Source organism: Ahaetulla prasina, chromosome 4 (assembly GCF_028640845.1).
Source record: "Ahaetulla prasina isolate Xishuangbanna chromosome 4, ASM2864084v1, whole genome shotgun sequence".
NCBI lineage: Eukaryota > Metazoa > Chordata > Lepidosauria > Squamata > Colubridae > Ahaetulla > Ahaetulla prasina.
Genome location: NC_080542.1, coordinates 53,448,009 through 53,467,140, shown reverse-complemented (window position 1 = coordinate 53,467,140; position 19,132 = coordinate 53,448,009). Strand labels below are relative to the sequence as shown.

Genomic DNA, 19,132 nt, shown 5'->3' with positions numbered 1-19,132 from the left:
ATAAGGGTAAGGCTATACAACCCAACCTTATTTTGGTTGGGTTGTACTCCTGAAAATGAAGCATAAAGTTTAGAATTCTTAGAAATTTAGATGGTATCTGTAGGTATATTTTCAAAGTGTGGTCCTACTGAAAATGAAGAAACAGGGTTCAATCAGGACTTTAAGTTGTATATTTCAATACTCTCTCAATAGAGTTGCCTTTATAGAGAGTTTGGAAAGTACAATTTGTATAAAATGCAATTGTATGACACTGGAAATACAGTAACATGACTGCATTTCAGGCATGTACATCAATTGGCTACCATTTTGTGGAGGTATTCAAAACAAATTAAATACCAGAGATAGTCTTTAAAACTGTAAAAATCTGGGGTTTTTAAAACCTTAAAAACCCTTTGTTGTGGCTGGAACAATCTTGAACTGAACACACTCAAAACTACTGAGACGATAGTAGGTTTTAGGAGAAGCCCTCCTATTCTACTACCTCTTAAATATTAGACAGCATAGTATCAACAGTAGACACCTTCAGGTTTCTAGATTCTATAATCTCCCAGGATTTAAAATGGACACTTACCATCAAAAATATCATCAAAAAAGTACAGCAAAGAATGTTATTTCTGCACCAACTCAGAAAGCTCAGACTGCCCAAGGAGCAACTGATACAGTTCTTCAGAGGAATTATTGAGTCTGTCATTTATACCTCTATAACTGTCTGGTTTGGCACAGCAACCAAACAGGATAGACTGTTCTGACCCAGGCTACCTTAAAAAGCAGGAAGCAGGAATTGGTCCCAGCGAAATCTCTTTTATTTACACAACTGTGAATTACTTTCATTCACAGTCAGCAAGGTTTGTAAAAACAATTTTTCAAAGGAATATTTTTTACTACACCTTATCTCGCTTGGCAAGCTGCCACGTAACTTGTTTCCAAATGCAGAATAAGGCAAAACTTGACACAGAATCTCTTAGAGTCACAAACAGAACTTTTCATGCTTGGAACTACCGAATGAACAAATTGTTTCCTGCAAAAGCTCCCTCCACATTTGCTCCTCTTTTGTTTCCTATGGGAGGGGTCAATCATCTCCAAGGTGTGGCTTTACTCCCAAGCTGACCCTGCTTTCTGAGTTGTTTTTGTCTTCTGGCAGCTCTGCGCATGTGCACACTGGGAACAGGCTCCAGCTGTTCCTCTGCTTCACTGCTCTCTATCTCCTTCTCTGCCTCCAACGCAAAGCCCTAGTCCAAGCTTTCTCCAACCCCCAGGATTGGCCCATGTTCCTCCCCAACCTCCTCACTGTCTGACTCTGCTGCCAACTCTGCTGGCTGCCATCAGGTCACAACATAGACACAGACTTCAACAGATAGTTAGGACTGCAGAAAAAACAATTGCAGCCAGACTGCTTTCCATTGAGGACCTGTATACTACAGTAGCCATAAAGAGGAATGTGAAAATATCTAGAATCCTTCACATCCTGGACATAAACTGTTTCAAATTCTTCCCTCAAAATGACACTATAGGGCAGTGAGAAAATGGCTAATATTTTCTGGACCAAGTGCCCAAAGCATGTGCGTGTGTGCCCAAACCCCCAAAATGGAATGCAATGCATACACAGGCATACGCAGGCCTCGCACATGTGCCCCACCCTGTGCATGCACACGTGCCCCCCTGCACGTGCCCCCTGCATGTGCCCTACCCACACACATGCGCAGCAGAGTCCTGAAAACCAGCTGGCCGGCATGAAGCACATGCGCAGTGGAGCTGAACTTGGGAGATGGCTCTCATGCCATCTGAGAGAGCGCTGTGTGCCACATCTGTGTGCCACATGTGCCAAAGGTTCGCCATCACGGCTATAGGGCATTGCACACCAAAACAATAGACACAAAGATAGTTTTCCCCCCATACCATCACTCTTCGAAACAACTAATTCCCACAACATTGTCTTATGCCCTAGGATATCAAATCATGTACTATAGCTTTATTACTATTATCCTCATCTTTCCTATTACCTATTCCTTTAGCATCTTATGTCTATCACTTTGTTGATTTTTGTTGATTGCTTTTATCTCATCAGTATCATTGAGTGTTGTATCTTACGATTTATGATTATTGTATTTTATGATTATAATCATGATTTATCTATCACTTCTTGTTTGTATGTACACTGAGAGCTTATGCATGGATGACAAATTCCTTGTGTGTTCAATCACACTTGACCAATAAAGAATTCTGTTCTGTTCTGTTCTTAAAAATCTTGGAATTACAAACATATTTGCATATACAAACACGTTCAGTTAAATATGAGATTCAGAGGTGCTGCTGTCTAGCACCTTCATATAGATAAAGATTTAATATTTGAATATCAGGAACAAGACTTTCTTGATAATTTTACTAGGATCATCTCTAGCAATAGTTTTACTTGGTGACCATATATTCTGTATTCTAAATTGTTTGGTTGTTAATGTTTTTATACTTTGTATGTTTTTATATGTTTTAAAACATACTTATATGTTTATATGTTTAATGTTTTTATACTTCTATCCTCAAAATGACACTATAGGGCACTGCACACTAGAACAACTAGACACAAGGATATTTTTTTCCTGAATGTATCACTCTGCTTAACAACTAATTCCCTTGTCAAACAATTTACTAAGACTGTATTACTATTATTCTTATCTTCCTTACTAGTAACTATCTCTTTCCACTTACTACTATAACAGTGTTGCTTGTTTCTGTCAATTATATTGTTTTTATTTGTTTCCTAGTACGATTTGATAGCTTATTAGTAACCTTGACTATCACTAAGTATTGTATCTTTTTATTCTTGATGAATTTTTATTCTCCTTATGTACACTGAGAGCATATACACCAATCACACTTGGCCAGTGTGATTTTGAGTACTCCTATATTGTAAAAAAAAAAAGAGAGAGAGAGAAAGAGAGAGAGACGGATAGACAGACAGACAACAGAGAAAAGACAGACAGACAGACAGACAGAGAGAAAAATTGTGCTTCAGTTTTGAAATAATATTTTCGGAAGAAAGGCAAGGAATGGAATTTTAATAAAGAACCTCTACTTTCTTAGATCAGTTGTTTAGGCAAATTCTGTAGCTACTGCTGTCATTTACTATATTTAAAATGATATTTCACTCTATAGAAAACTTCCTTTTGAACTTATTTTGTGAAGTATTGCATACTTTTGAAATTAATTTTTAAAGAAAAATAAGTAGATAATATACTGCGTTAAATACACAGTCATTTCACTATGGCAATGTTAATATGCAACACCCAGAGCATTTGGTTATCTGGACCCATTTCAGTCAGATATTTAGCCAGAATCTGAGCCAGATTCAGATTTAGATTCACATCTTATGCTGAGCACATTGGGCTACCAACATACTCCATGGTTCTCGATCCTCAGCTACAAGTCTCCACATCCTTCTATTTAAGATATATGTTTTTCAGATCATCCTGAAATTTTGGCGCAAGGTTTTCTTTGGCCTTTCTCTTTTTCTCCTTTGTTCTGTTACTATCTCAAAGGGTTTTTAGGAATTACTTCTTTAACGAATTTCCTTGTTTGTTTGTGACATGGTCCTGATATGAGCTACAAAGAATCCTTTTGAGGCCATGTTTTTGGAAAGATATTGACTTTATGCGTAATTCTTTTTGTAGATTTCTAGGTCTGAGTGGCAGATGGCAGTTTGACAATTTCATTAAATAATCTGAACTACATTGATGTGTTTATAACAGACGTGGTCCATACTGAAGGCATTTGTTGGAAAATAGCAGTTTCTTTGCCTATTTGGCATTTTACATCTGCATATGTTCATCTGTATCCATGATGCTACTAAGATAGTTAAACTGTTCCAAAAATTTTAAGGTCTTAATATTATTAGAGTGTTGTCTTGAACATTATCAGTTTGCATCAGCTTGGTTTTGTCTTCACTATTTTTAAGCTCACTTTGCTTGCCTCTGCTTCAAGTCCCAGTGCTTTTGTTGCATGGTTTCCCTTGAAAAGTGTTTGGAAAGTTTAAATGGAACAGATGTGGAATCTAATCGATAATTCTATATAAAATCTGATCATGCTATAGTCATGTTAAAAAGATTTACAGCTCACTTCAGATACACTGAAGTGGGGTTTCATTATGTCCTTTGCTCTTATCTGTAATTGCCCACAATGTAAACTGCATGTGGCTGGCAATACAATGGATCCATTGACATTATCTGGAATATTCTTCTTTTTTGTTTATTGTGGATCAGGTGTTTCAGTTCAATCTCATTGACTTTACATTTCGTTAGATCTTCTTCCATATTTTCAGCCAAGTTTTCTTTGGAGTGGATACCTGTACTTTCCAACCTATAAAGCATGATTTCCAGAGTAATCAATAAGGAAGTTGGCATAGGGGAGTGCGGTAGAGGTATCCAAATAGTGCTTCCGAATTTCTACAGATTGATAACAATACCATTATTTGTTTTATTTAATATTTTGTTATATATTGAAAACCATCATATTTGACTTAGGCAAAACTTCTAGATTTTCAACTAATTTTGAAGTAAGGTCTTGGACTCTGCGTTATGCAATAGCATCTGTAGTATTAATGATCATTAGATGCATATTTTGGTAGCAGTGCTTCTGATTTCTTTGCACCAGAGACAGCTGCTTTGATTGTCGATGTTGCCTTTAGTAGCTATTTTGTCTTCTTAGAAAATTAAATCAATATATTTAAATAGTTTAACTTGTAGAAGCTGAGCTCTGTCAAAGTGGATGGTTGCCTGAAAAAACATGAGTTTTGAATATCTTGATCTTGTCAATATTGACTTTAAGCCATATGTTTTTATATCAAAAAGCCTTCATTTTCACTGTCTGCACAAATCACACTATAATAAATAAACATTAGGTCTATAATGAATTAATTGTGTTGAAATTTGATACCATTTCTACCAGTAATTAACTGGATCAATTACCATATTACCAATAAGGAAGATGTAACACAGACTTCACATTAGTACATACAAGGAATATTTGATGTTGGTTATTTCATGGTTCAACACAAACAGAACTTCATGATTCCTTAAAGATCTGTGGCAGGAGTTGTACTATTTTAGCAGGAAAACTTTCTAAAGCAAGTGACTTCTGTAGTAGTGACCAAAACATTGGCAAATGCTGCCTCAAAGTGAACCAACACAACAACAGGCCTCTTTCTGTATATGATGTATTCCTCAAGCAATTGTTCTAATTGGCCACCATATCCTTTTGCAGGCCAAAAATTGCACTGTTCTTGAGCTAACTGTTTTCTTCTTTTCTGAAACTTTTTATGGAGAACTTTCAAAATACCCTGCTCATGACTGACAACACCATGGTAATTCTTGCACTCTTGATTCTCTCCTTTCTTGGAAATTGACATTATTATTGTTTGTTTCCATGAATTTGGTATTTCTTCAAACTGCTAGATCTTTTGAAGGAATGAGTGGAGCCAGTAATTGACTTCTGACAAGGCATAATGTGGTTTAGAGACTGCAGTATTCATTACAAATGTGCATCTTCTTCAAGTTCTTATGCAATGTTATTCCAATTTGCATTGCATCCTGCTTTGAGCTGGGTACAGATATGCTTGTTAAGCTGGTGAGTATTGTGACACACCTTTGACTTTGCACTGGCTTTGTTTGTCTATCAGTGCTAGATATTCATCCAAATCCATGGTTTTATTCACCACTATATGACCAATCTCTTTGGCACATTCATTAATTATATTTTGAAATTCATAATATTTAATCATTTATATCTTCCAGAGGTTCAAGGATGACAAATCAGCTGCTAAACATTAGTTGGAATTGTTGTTGGCAAGTAGAGTCTTGTAGTTCCACCCATTCATAAATTTCAGTGTGTCTATATTATGAGCAGTTCATTTCAGTTAGAGTTATAATATTGCATGTGCAAGATGATGATCACAATGATGTTTGGTCTCTTGTTGTTATGGCATCCATGAATGATTGTTTGAAAATGACTTGCTAATTAGGGAATAGTTGAGGACTGATTTATCCTTTCTAGTCCGTGAACACTAAGTCAGTTGATGTTTTAGTGGGTGCTGAAATAAACTGTTTTCAGATTTTAACTGTTGCAAATAATACAGCCATTGTCATTCATCTTTCTTGTGTCAAAATTTCCCATCAGTTATTTTTTCCTTGCCAGTTGTTACCAACATGAAATTTAGTTCACTAATGATCAAGATTAGTACTCAATCTGTACTTGTTTGATTACATTCATTTTTCTTATTCCTGAAAGTGACAGAAATGCTAATTTACATGAGACTAGTTGGAAGTTTCACAATAGTTTTGGAAGCTATTTTTTCTATAGCTTAGCCAACACCCTCTATTTCTCATTTTCAGAGTAGCACAACAGCATCCAGTTATCATTGTCTGCTATGTGGACATGGACATTTTCAAATCCAGTGAGTACTAATTCTGATTTCTGATTTCAACTGCCACAGTTGAAATTTTATATTAAAATAGTACCTTGCCTTTGGTTATAGTGCTGATATGTTGGCTAAAGCATTATTCTCAGGGCGAAAATTCATTTTCATTCCCATAGGTTCATGCCTGCTTTTTTGTTCTGTTGGAAGAAATATCCATCTGGGTTCAGTTCCAAGTGGGGACAAAGACACTGGAAACATGGAGGCTGCTTGGAAAGATGATTTAATGGTGGCCAGGATCACATGGCTTGAGATCCTGAACAGAAAAGGGGCTGAGATCCTGTGTGCTCCCTGGTTTTATGCTTTTTCTGAGCTTTGAACTTTCTGGGGCACAGGAAGAGTATCCTGATTGGTTGTCAGATTCCCAGGGGTGGGGGTCTTAGCTAACATTGTAGGTTGTCCCTCAAGCTTGCCTGAGCCTTGCCATGTGGTGAAATGGGTAGAGGCTAATCCTATCATGTCCTGAGGGCCATGTCTTAATCCCATCACCCTGGAGCTGAAGGTCTTCTGTGTTGTAGATAAGATGTCTTTTATCTTTCTGGGGCTATTAACAAAGGTGGGGGCCGCTTTCCAAGAGCATGTTTCTCCATTTCTCATCCAGGGAAATATATTCTGCCTTTTTAAATATTTTCTAAAATATTTCATTCTTCTAGGAGGGGGGTGGGCGCTAAATTCCTACAGTTCTTTCAGGGAGGGGGGAGGTCAATCCTTCTTTACTTGAACATGGAATTGGTAACAATTGCCTACAGAAGGAATTCATTTATCATTTATTGAGTAAAATTTAATCAAACATACAAATTTGGGTTCAAACATTATTTATGGCATCAAGTTATGAAACAGGATTTACTTTCCCAAGTTTATAATTTAAGATTAATTAGCTTGAAATGTGGTGAGGATTATCTTAAATGCTTACAGGAGATGATATAATGATAAAAAGCAATATACTATAGCTTCAGCATCTGAGTAAGAAAAATGGCAAATCAGAGTGGAGATGCTGCTGCATTGATAACTAGCAAACTGGTGACAAGCTCGATGCAACAGAACCTCCTCAAATTAAGAGGAGATGAGAGAATGCCCACTGGTGCTCTGGATAGCTGCTCCTAATGAGAACACCTGAGGATAGTGGTGGCCTCGAGGGTTCGAATGCTTGGAGATGATAGAAGCCATCAAGCTTGCAACTATGAATCTTTAAGGACACTGGGGTTTACTTGCTAATCGCCTTTGAATTCACAATTATTTTATAACCAAAAGAGGTCTTCTAAATAACAAGGCTGAAAAACTACCTGGTGAATAAAACTTCATCCCAAAATGAAAGAATAATTAGTTAACTGTTTAAAGGATTTCAAGAATATAAAACAAATGGTAAAAAACTAAATAAGAATTTAAACTAAGACAATTTTAAATGGATCAGACAAATTTGGAATATTAGAATATTTGCTAAGACTTCTAAAAAACCGAGTAAATATTGCAATAATTCCTTGAATTACAAATTAATCTATCAGAAAGAGATCATTGTCTGAAAGTTGAAAACAAAGCAACAATAAAACTTGAGACTTTGTAATTCAGAAAAAGGGCAGTAGAGACAATTAAATTTTGAAGAAAAAGAAAAGTGAAATCTTAAAATGAGGGATGTTTGAAACATTTCAAAGCATTTTTGAAGAATTGGAGAAAAATTTACAACTAAATTGGGAGCAATTATTTCTGCACCTAAAAGAGTACTTTTTGAAGATCATAAAAAAGAAGTGAAAGATGTGACAGACAACAATACAGAAGAATTTTTGGATAGATGGGTTGAAGAGGAGTTACAGATCCTAGAAATATTGGAAAATAAAGAATTTGTGGACTATAAGACAGAGGACAGAGTGGAAATACAAATACAAATGATAAATCAAACAAAGAAAAACGGCCTGGACTGAGCCCCTTCTCACATTTTTAATAATAAGGTTGTCCATGTGGAAAGGGACAACTCACCGCAGCTGGGTCACCACAGCAGGATCACTGCCTCCTGATTGCCCTGGCAGGGTTACCCCAACTAGCTTGCCCCACCTGGCTCACCCTGGCAACTCACCATGTGGCAATTCACTGTGGGAGAATGCCAGAGGCAAAGGCAACCCCTTCCTCCTCCTCCTTTTTCCTTTTTTTTCTTTCTCTTCCTCCCTCCCTCCCTCCCTCCCTCCCTCCCTCCCTCCCTCCCTCCCTCTTTCTGTCTCCTCCCTTCCTCCTTGCACCCAGACCATTGAATTCTGTGACAGAAATTCCTGTGCGCCAAAAAGTGTGTGACTCTTTCCCAAGTGATCTTTTTTCTGGTCCCTCTTTTCCACTCTGTTTCATCCTTCCAAATTTTTTTACCCCGTACAAACTACAGAAGAGGAGGAGGAGGTTTCCCTTCACTTCTGGCTTTTTCCCAAGGTGAGTTGTCACACAGCAAGTCAGGGCTAGGTGATCAACGCAAGGCAACAGCAGCAAGCCAGTGGTAGCAAGTTATCCTAGACCCTTGTCCATGACCCTAAGTTGGTTAAAAAGTACTCCTAGGTATTAAAAAGGAGTTGATTTGTTCTACAGGTTCCTTGTCCAAATACCAGGTATATTTGATATACTTCTTTCCAAATATCATTACTTTGAACTTAATCTTTGTTAAGATACTTAAAATTTAATAGCTGGACCTGTGAAGGATTGGATAGTGCAGCTAATTGCTTAAGGAGAGCTGGCCACTGTATGATGGAATCTGAACTGTAATTGGTTGCTGTGAGTAAAAAAGGGGAATTTACCTGATGATATTTTTGCTGTATTGATTTACATGACTATGCTCCTGTTTGCCTCTCTTATTTACTGTAAAAATTTATTTATATAGAACCAAAAGTTCTTGTCAGCGTCTCTGACTCCATTTGGACACCAGCTGCACAATTCCCTGACAAGTTAAGGGGCCCAAAGCACTGTGAAGAGCCAATAGTATTTTTCTGAAGTAAAAGTTTATTTGTGAGCCTGAAGGAGGTTGAGGATTATTGGCCTGTAGAGACAGCACGATGCTATCTGTTAGAGGAATGGGGAGAGGATTTCCTTTGGCTTGTCTTAATGAGACAAATTATGTCTCATGGAGCCTAAACATGGAGACCTTTCTGCGGAGGGAGGATTTGTGGACAGTTATAAGCAATCCTCTAGCAGATCTCAATAAGGAGGGACAAAAACAGACTGAAAAAGCATTAGCCAGCATAATTTTGTGCTTGAGAGATAGTCAGGTAATACATGTGCGTGGGCTTACATCTGCTAGAATCCTGGCTGGCCTTATGCAGAATTTATATACGGGGAAACTGCAAGCAGCAAAGTTACTCTCACCAAAAAACTTTATAGAGCAAAGCTACGATCTGGAGAAAGTGTGTCAGATCACCTCTAGTTTATGAGGAAAATCTTCCTTGAGTTAGAAGAGCAAGGAAGAGTGTTTTCAGAAGCACACAAAGTGTATGTTGTATTATGTTCGTAATAAGCCTTGAGTCCATGAATGAATGTGATTTAACCATGAGTTATCTGACTAGGAAATTTTTGGAAGAAGAACAGAAAAGACTAGATAGAAACAATAATAATTTTCAACCCAGTCAGAAAGGAACTGTTTTCCAGTGAGATAAGATGGCGTCAGAGAAATTCTGAATTGTAAAATGGTGCTTTGCATGTGGATCTATCTACTCAGCATATCTGGAGAAATTGTCCAGTAAGAATATTAAAAGATTCAAGCAGGAGAGACAAAGCACAGAGACAGAAACAAGAAGACACATAGATTTCTGTTGTGAAGGCAAGCAACAAAAACAACAAAGGCATGTGGTTGTTGGCCAGAAGGGCAAGTGAACATATTGTGAATAACTCAAAACTATTTTCCTGTCTGGGACAAGTTGCCCAGAAATTTGTAAGCCTGGCAAATAGCAATCATTGTTCTGTACAAGGACAAGGAACAGTATATGTACCATGTATTGGTAAATTGTTTGATAAGGTTTTATGTGAACCAGGTTTACATCACAATTTGCTGAATGTGTCTCACTTAGACAATGAAGGGTATGATGTAATTTTTGCAAAGGGTACATGCAAGGTCATAAAGAATAAAAGGGTATGTGCATAAGATTTGAAACTGAACAGTTTATATATTTTGAACCACAAAGAAACTGGTGGCAGCGCAGAGACCATCTTTTCTAATGAACCAAAGCATAATGGGTGTGCACATTTGTTGCACGGAAGGTTGGGTCATGCAAACTTTAAAGTATTGCAGAAAATGCCTGACCTGGCTGTAGTTTAAATATAAAAGATTGTGACAAATATTTGGATTGTGCTATTTACAAATAGGCCAAATCAAAAATATACCCTATCAGCAAAAGAAATGATAAGAAATATGAAAGAAATTTTCTTTAAATGCTGATTTAATTGGCCCTCTATCCCCATCAATGGGAGGGGCCAAATTTGCTTTGGAAATTGTTGATGATTTCTAATGGTATGGGTGTTTGTTATTTATTAAAAAGCAAAACAAGTATGTTTCAACAATTTAAGCAATGGGTAATGTTTGTAGAGACGAGGTATAATCAATCTGTATGTCAACTACAAACAGACAGAAGAACAGAGTTTATATCGAATATGTTTCAGTAGTGGCTGAGAAAGAAAGACATAAACCATAGAAAAACCAAACACTCTGGCAGAGAATAGAGTTGGCGAGTGCAGGAATGGTGTATTACAAAATATGAAAGATGCTTTACTAGCAGATGCAGGAATGAGTAAACTGTATTGGGATGAGGGAACCATAACTGCCAATTATTTGGGCAATAGACCTTTGTAGTTCAGCAATTAATCACTTCATGTTACATGTTGTATGGAAGACAACCATCTTTGGCACATTTAAGAATCTTTGGCAATGCATGGGCACACATTCCCAAAACAGAAAGAAAGGACAGCTAAAGGCAAAGAAATTGAAATTTATAGGTTATCAATCAAGATCAAAGGCATACAGGCATACAGATGGACACAAAAATGTAATTATTTCACATTTTGCAAATTTTTCAGAACTTGAGAATTGGGCAAAGATGCATACCAGTACTGAAATTTTAATGCCTGTTAGTCAAAAGTCTCCAGTGGGTGAGCATTCACATAGGTATATTGATCAAATATCTGAAAGTGGCTCAAATTCTGAGAATAGTTCAGAGAAATGCTTAGAAAGTGGGATCCCTGTGAAATAGGAACAGTTTGTTCCAAGGAAGTCTGAAAGAGCAAACAAAGGTGTTCCTCCAAGAAGATTCAAAACAGATGAGGTGAAGATATATGTCATTTTTTGACCTTAAAATTGCCGGGAGGTATTGGGTTTACCTATGGCAGAACAAAAGAAATGCAAAGCTTCTAAGAGAAATAAAGAAGTATTTAGGAGTAGAAATAAAGAAACTACAAGAAGGAGGATATATTCTAAGTCAAAAAAGAAAAGTGTACAATTATTGAAGGATTTGAATATTGAGGTGAAGGGAGCTATACTAGTGTTTGGAGATAGCACAGCATGTGTACAAATGGCAATAGGTGAGAGTAAAATCAGAAGCAAACATGTTGACATAAAATATTTTAATGTCGTAAAAGCAGTGAAAGAAAATGTAATAGATCTAATTTATTGTCTATCAGAAGATAATTTGGCTGACCACATGACAAAGCCATTGACTAAACTGGTTGAAGAGAGGTGGCCACTGCATGAGGCAATCTAAGCTGTGATTGGTTGCTGTGAGTGTAAAGGAGGAGTTCTCTTGTTTCCCACCTTTTTCCTCTATGTGCTGGGTGTGCTGTCTGTGATTTACTGATGTTCCTGCTGTGTTGATTTACTATATTTGCCTCTCTTATTTACTGTAAATATATTTATTTATATAAACCACAAGTACTTATCAGTGTTTCTGAGTCTGTTTGGATACCAGCTGCGCAATTCCCTGATAACTTTATTTAGTTTCAAAGAATTAATAATGTGGTAAGCACTAACTTTTGTACCATTATCCAAAATGTCTCATTATTCCAAGATTGAGATTGTCCATAAGAATCATATAACCTGCCTTTAGAATAATGTTGATAGATTTATTATGTAACTGTGAACATCCTGAGAGCAGAAGACTTCTGACACATCATTGATGTAGAGGTTAAAAGTACTGGGACTGGGAAACGCCATTGATACTAGGTATGTGGTGTGTTTGGTACCATTTGCTGTATACTATACTCTTACACAATGCAATAATACTTAAAAGCTTAAGAACTCTTTGAATTTTCATTGTCTATTGACCCGTTCTCCACATAAATCCTAAATAGATAGAATAGATAAAAAGAATCCACTTAAAGAAATAAGTCAAAAACATTTTACTTATTTATTCATTGAAGAAAATTATTCAAAGCTACAGAATATATATCTGTGTGGCAAAAGCATATAAACCTTTGCTTTCAAAAACTGATATGCCCTGTTTGCACAGCAATGACTTCATTAAATGTTTCCGATAACTGTTATCACCCTGCACATTGGCTGGGAGGAATTTTGGCCTTTTTCCTTACAGAACAGCTTCAATTTAGGAATATTGGGAGTCTTCCTTGTATGCTTTAGGTCGTTCTACCACATTTCTAAGGATTTAAATTAGGAGTTTTACTTGGCTATTCCAAAACATTAACTTCAATTTCAGCCATTCTTGGGTCATATGATTTGTGTGATTTGGTCCTTTGCTGCATCACCCACTTTCTCTTGAGCATGGATAAGATACCTGACATCTTCCTATAGAATTTGCTGATAGAATTCAGAATTTAAAGTTGCATCAGTGATGGCAGCCATCCTGGTTCAGAGGCAGGCACTAAAGGTTCACACACTTCTGCCACATAGATAAATCTCAAGGTTCACGTAGCTTCTTCATACATTTGTAGCAGACTTTTCCTTCTAGAACCATATTTACTCAAAAGGAAGGTGACATTTTCACCCTAAAAGAGAAGGCTGAAAAAAGATACAGAATTATAGATAATCCTTGCTTAATGTCCAATCATTCAGTGACTGTTCAAAGTTACAATGGTGCTTAAAAAGTGGATTTGTGACCAAGGTCACATGATAAAAATTTGAGTTTGCCTGCATTTACAAACTGCCCACCACTGCTCCCCTGGCTGATTATTGTTGTCTTTGCCTGCCTCCCCTCCATTGGGCTCACCATCCTGGCATGCATGGGAAGCACAATGGAAATGTTCCATAGGCCAGTGATGTTAGTTCAGAATACAAGGGCTACTTTAGGAGGTGGTGGTAAAGACACGGGCAAGATGGAGCTGGGTGAGTGTGGGGTGCTTCTTATTTATTTATTTATTTATTTATTTATTTATTTATTTATTTATTTATTTATTTATTTATTTATTTATCAAACTTATATACCGCACCATCTCCCGTAGGACTCAGGGCGGTTCACAGGCATATTAAAACAATATAATAAATAACCATTAAAACCCAGTTAAAACTAAATATTATCCTGGCCTGATCACTAAAACAATAAAAACCAATAAAACCCCCATTAAAATTTAACTAAAACATTTTATTCTTAGGCTAGTCCCGCATGCTGGAATAATAAAGTCTTCAGTTCCTGTCTGAAGGTCCGGAGGTCGGGGAGTTGTCGTAATCCCGGAGGAAGCTCGTTCCACAGGGCTGGTGCCGCCACAGAGAAGGCCCTCCCCCTGGGGGTCGCCAACCTGCATGGTTTGGTCGATGGCACCCTGAGGAGGCCCACTCTGTGGGAGCGCACAGGTCGTTGGGAGGCAATCGGCGGCAGAAGGCGGTCTCGAAGGTATCCCGGTCCTAAGCCATGGAGCGCTTTAAAGATGGTAACCAAAACCTTGAATTGCACCCGGAAGACTACCGGTAGCCAGTGTAGGCCGCGCAGGATAGGTGTTATATGGGAGCAACGCGGTGCTCCCTCTATTACCCGCGCGGCCGCATTCTGGACTAACTGGAGCCTCCGGGTGCTCTTCAAGGGGAGCCCCATGTAGAGAGCGTTGCAATAGTCCAGGCGGGAAGTGACGAGGGCGTGAGTGACCGTGCATAAGGCGTCCCGGTCAAGGAAGGGGCGCAACTGGCAGATCAGGTGAACCTGATAAAAAGCTCCCCTGGCGACGGCTGTCAAATGTTCTTCTAAGGACAGCCGATCGTCCAGGAGAACGCCTAAGTTGCGCACTCCCTCCCTGGGGGTCAATACTTCTTCCCCCACAGTCAGCGATGGTGTAAGCTGACTGTACCGGGACGCCGGCACCCACAGCCACTCTGTCTTGGAAGGGTTGAGTCGGAGCCTGTTCCTCCCCATCCAGACCCGCACGGCCTCAAGACGGCTTCATTGGGGTGGTTCGGGGTGGAAATGTACAGCTGAGTATCATCAGCGTACAGATGATAATCCACCCCGAAACCACGGATAATCTCACCCAGCGGCTTCATATAGATGTTGAACAGGAGAGGCGAGAGAACAGACCCCTGAGGCACCCCACAAGTGAGGCGCCTAGGGGTCGACCTCTGCCCCCCTGCCAACACCGTCTGCGAACGGTCAGAGAGATAGGAGGAGAACCATCGATAAACGGTGCCTCCCACCCCCAATCCCCCCAACCGTCGCAGCAGGATACCATGGTCGATGGTATCAAAAGCCGCCGAGAGATCTAATAGAACCAGGACAGAGGAACAACCCCTGTCCCGGGCTCTCCAGAGGTTATTTCTTATTTGGTAAGTGGCCAATGGAGGATGGCATGAGATGGGTTCCTAAGCAGGTGCTTCTTGCTGCAGTGTGGCTCAGAGACTCCTTGCCTTGAAATGGTTTTGTAACTACTTGAGGCAAAAAACCCCAAAGGGTGCATCCAGAAGCCCCTGAAGCCATGGTGTGGCAAGAAGTACTAGAGCATCACCATGGCTTTGGGGACTCCTGGATGCACCCTCTGGGGTTTTTTTTTGCCTCAATTAATTTCAAAACGATTGCAAGACCAGAGCCACATAGCTTGGAGATTTCTTGGTGTGCCATAGATCTGAGCCATTTTTGTGCACTGTAGCAATAGTGCTTATTGGTGTTTTGCAGCTCAGGAATTCCATGCAATGCTTCGGGTCTTGAGGCAGCACTCTTCAGAAGTAGTAAACCCAGAAAAGGGTAGGAATTACATCATAGTAATACAAAGGACAGGGAAGACAGTTCACTTTAGGTAGTGGTGAGAGAATACAGTGGCCTATTTAGGCTGTGCAGGACAGCCAAAAAAGATAGAGATTGGGGGGAGGGGGATATAGATGGTGGAGCTGCTGGAGCAGTCTTTTGTCTTGGAAGAACCAAGAACGGCTAGTTTTACAATGGTGGTACTATTATGGTATGTAGTCTTTTTTAGTACAATCAGAATAGAACTGGAAGGGACCTTGCTCAACCCTCTGTTCAAACAGGAGATGCTATGCCATTTCAGACAATTGATTGTCCAGTCTCATCTTAAAAACCTACAGTGATAAAAGTACCCACAGTTTCTGACAGCAAGCTGTTCCACTGGCTAATTAAGTTTCTCATTAATTCCAGGTTGCTTCTCTCCTTGATCAGTTTCCATCTGTAGTTTCTCATCCTGCCTTTTGGTATTTTGGAAAATAAGTTGATCCCTTTCTCTTTGTGGCAGCCTCTCAAATACTGAAATACTGCTATCATGTCCTTCTTAGCCCTTCTTTTCTCTAGATTAGCCAAGCCCAAATCCTGCAAGCCTTTTTCATATGTTTTTGTCTCCAGGATTTTAATCATTTTAGTTGCTAAGAACCAGGTAGCAATGAATATCATATTGAGCATAGAGGATTTTTTCAGTAGATATTCTAAACTTCTGTGAAATAGCTCTTGGTAAGTTTTTTCAGAAGTGGTTTGCCATTGCCTTGTTCCTAGGGGCTGAGAGTGAGAATGATACAAGGCTACTCAGCAGTCTTTGTGCCTAAAATGGGATTAGAATCAGTGGTGGGTTGCTCCCGGTTCTGTCCGGTTCTTGCAAACTGGTAGTAAAAGCGGCAGGAGACTCTGCCCACCCACCCTGATGTCATATTTGGCGATGTGTGCATGTGCTGAAGCTTATGCGCAGCACTCCCTTTGTGAACCGGTAATAAAGGTAAGTAGAATCTACCCTTGATTAGAATAAATAGTATCATAGTTTTCACCCAGATGCCTTGACCACTATACCAGACTGGTTCTCTTCTGAATTGTTATTGACTTTGAAATTTGATTAATAAATGATACATTTAAAATTTGTTGCATTTTGATGCACAATTTGGTCTGGGTCCTACATTGTATGATGTTTACATAGGTATGTAGTTTACCAATGAGCATCATGTGATCTTAACTGCAAAATCTGGTCTTCTAATTTTTCCATAAAGAAGTTTATTTAGTCACTTTGTCTGCCTCTGTACCTTATATAAACAATAAATATTTGTGATTACTGGTTGCTGTCTTTCAAGAGATAGTAATAGTGGAAGAGAAATTATATTTGCCTAATCTCTCTTGTGTTGTTTTGGTTCTCATGTAGATGGAGGAAGCGAGGAGCCACAAGATCGAAGGCAGGCAAGCATAGATTATTGTCAGAGTCATTCTGGACAAGGTAAGTAAACAAATGAATTTCAAGTATTCTTGCATTTTATTTCATATTAGATGTTTAATATTTATTTTCATTTAAAAGTATAATCAGCAATAATTTGTGTTTTAAAGACATTCTGACTTTCAAAGAAAGAAATGAATTGCTTATCCCAAAATCTTTCTCCTAAACAAGAAAAATGTATTTAATCAATCAATCAATCAATTAATTAATCAATTTTGTTTTTGCCCTTCTTGCCAGGAGGTGACGTTATTGGTTAATACATAGGCTTTATTAAGAATATCTCAAAAATAACTAAACATGCAAAAGATCACAGTAAATTGAATGTTGGTAAGCTATGATTCTTGAGAAAATAGCTCTTGAGAGTATAGCTTAGTTGACCTGTCTTGAAATTAGTGGAGTATTCTGAAGATGGAATATTCTCTCACTTCACTTAATCAGTTTTTTGCCAGCTATCTGTATAATGTATGTCAGGGGTGTCCAAAGTTTTTTTGGTGAGGGCCAAATACAGAAAAATAAGCAAAGGCCCGGGCCACACACAAGAGGTGACATATTGACACATGATTATTGTGTGTATTTCTAACTCACCTATAATGTGAAGAACATTGCTCTCAGTGGGAGCAGTGATGCTGTCCTTTGGATTGAAGGCGAACTCGGCCTCGGGATGCTCCGGGAACAGAAACACCGCAAAAGAGCGACGGCTCAGCTGCCCCCAAGGGGAAGGGAGGACCCCGGAGAAGAGCCCGACGCTTCGCCGCAGCCACGCACCTGATCGGCCTCCCAAGGAGCTATGGCCAGGGTGCCCGTCAACGAGCTCAGCTCCCACAGCCAGCCCGGCCTCGCATTAGCCGGGGCCCCTTTCCAGCGGCTGGCGGGCAGCGGGGGCGTGCGGGGCGCGGCCAGGGCCTCCAAAAGCAGTAGGGCCACCCGGGCCTCGAGTCCGTGGCGGGTGTCCTCCGGCCCTTGAAGCAGCAGCGGGGGCGGCGGCCTCCCGCGGCCCTTCATCTCTAGGCGGAGAGCAGGCGGCAGTCAGTGGCTCCCAGGCGGCGATCACCTCAGCCTCTTCCCCCCACTCCCTGCCTCCCGCCTGACTCACCAGCCCTGGGCCGCCTCCCGCCTGGCCCGGCCTCCGAGCGGGACTTGGCCGGAACCACCAGCGGCTCTCCGTCCGCCTCCTGCTGCCTCTTCCTCCCGGGCGGCCGAGGGGCACCGCCTCGCTTCAGTCCGCGCTCCGGGGGGACGGGGGATGGGGTGGCGGCGGGAGCAGCGCCTGTGCCTATCCCGCGCGCCGCTGCCCCCGCCGCCACCCTGGCGGATCCCGCCGCCGAAATTCATCCTCAGAGACGCCCATTTTGGCGGTGCAGCTACGCAGGCGCCACCTTTCCATCGCTGCGCGAGCTCCCCCTGCCGCTCGGTGGCTGAACTGCCCCAACCCTCTTTGCAACAGCCCCGCGCCGGGACGGAAGAGTCACATACAGAAACAGGAGCCATCTACGATTTTTATTACATATTTTACCCGAGACGTTGCGCAACCTTCTATTGCACCAGGCCGCCCCACCTGGGAAGCCGGGCAGAATGGTGAAGGCGGCAGCCCCAGGCTGCCGCTGAGTTTCTAGTATTGGGGCTGGTTGAGAAGTGCAACAGAGTTGAGCTCAAGCGCCATGTGTGGGCCATATTCAATTATATTTTCAGAATTTGCTGCGGGCCAATAAAAACTGACCCGCGGGCCGCAGTTGGCCCGCGGGCCGTAGTTTGGACACCCCTGATGTATGTGTTTCTCTTTCTACTGAGTTTTAGGTTTTTAGCCAGCTACATTCTACCCTCTTATAACACCCATTTGTTACATTATAGATTCATGTAACATTGTCTTGAAGAAAATCTATATCTTATAAAATTGAAGGCATCTGTCAGTTAGAAACAGTTTAGAGAATCTGATTTCAAGGCATAGACTTCCATATCTGTATTACTGTTAATGTTTCTTGAAGATCATTGTGAAAAGATTTAAGGTAAGTAACTTCTCTTTAACTTTTTTTGACCCTTCTCAATAAAAGTTGCATCTATCCTTTCTTAAAGCATCCATTTAATTAC

The 19,132-nt window shown here is 40.1% G+C and overlaps 1 protein-coding gene across 6 annotated transcripts in view; it reads left to right on the top strand.

The window, feature by feature from the left end:
* The window catches only part of TANC2 (tetratricopeptide repeat, ankyrin repeat and coiled-coil containing 2), a 329,859-nt gene that overhangs the window by 92,095 nt on the left and 218,632 nt on the right, over nucleotides 1-19,132 (top strand). For all 6 annotated transcript variants that reach the window (XM_058179549.1, XM_058179546.1, XM_058179545.1 and 3 more), the window contains exon 3: nucleotides 16,979-17,050. In XM_058179549.1, coding sequence (XP_058035532.1) covers nucleotides 16,979-17,050 — 72 coding nt within the window. The remainder of the gene's footprint in view (nucleotides 1-16,978; nucleotides 17,051-19,132) is intronic.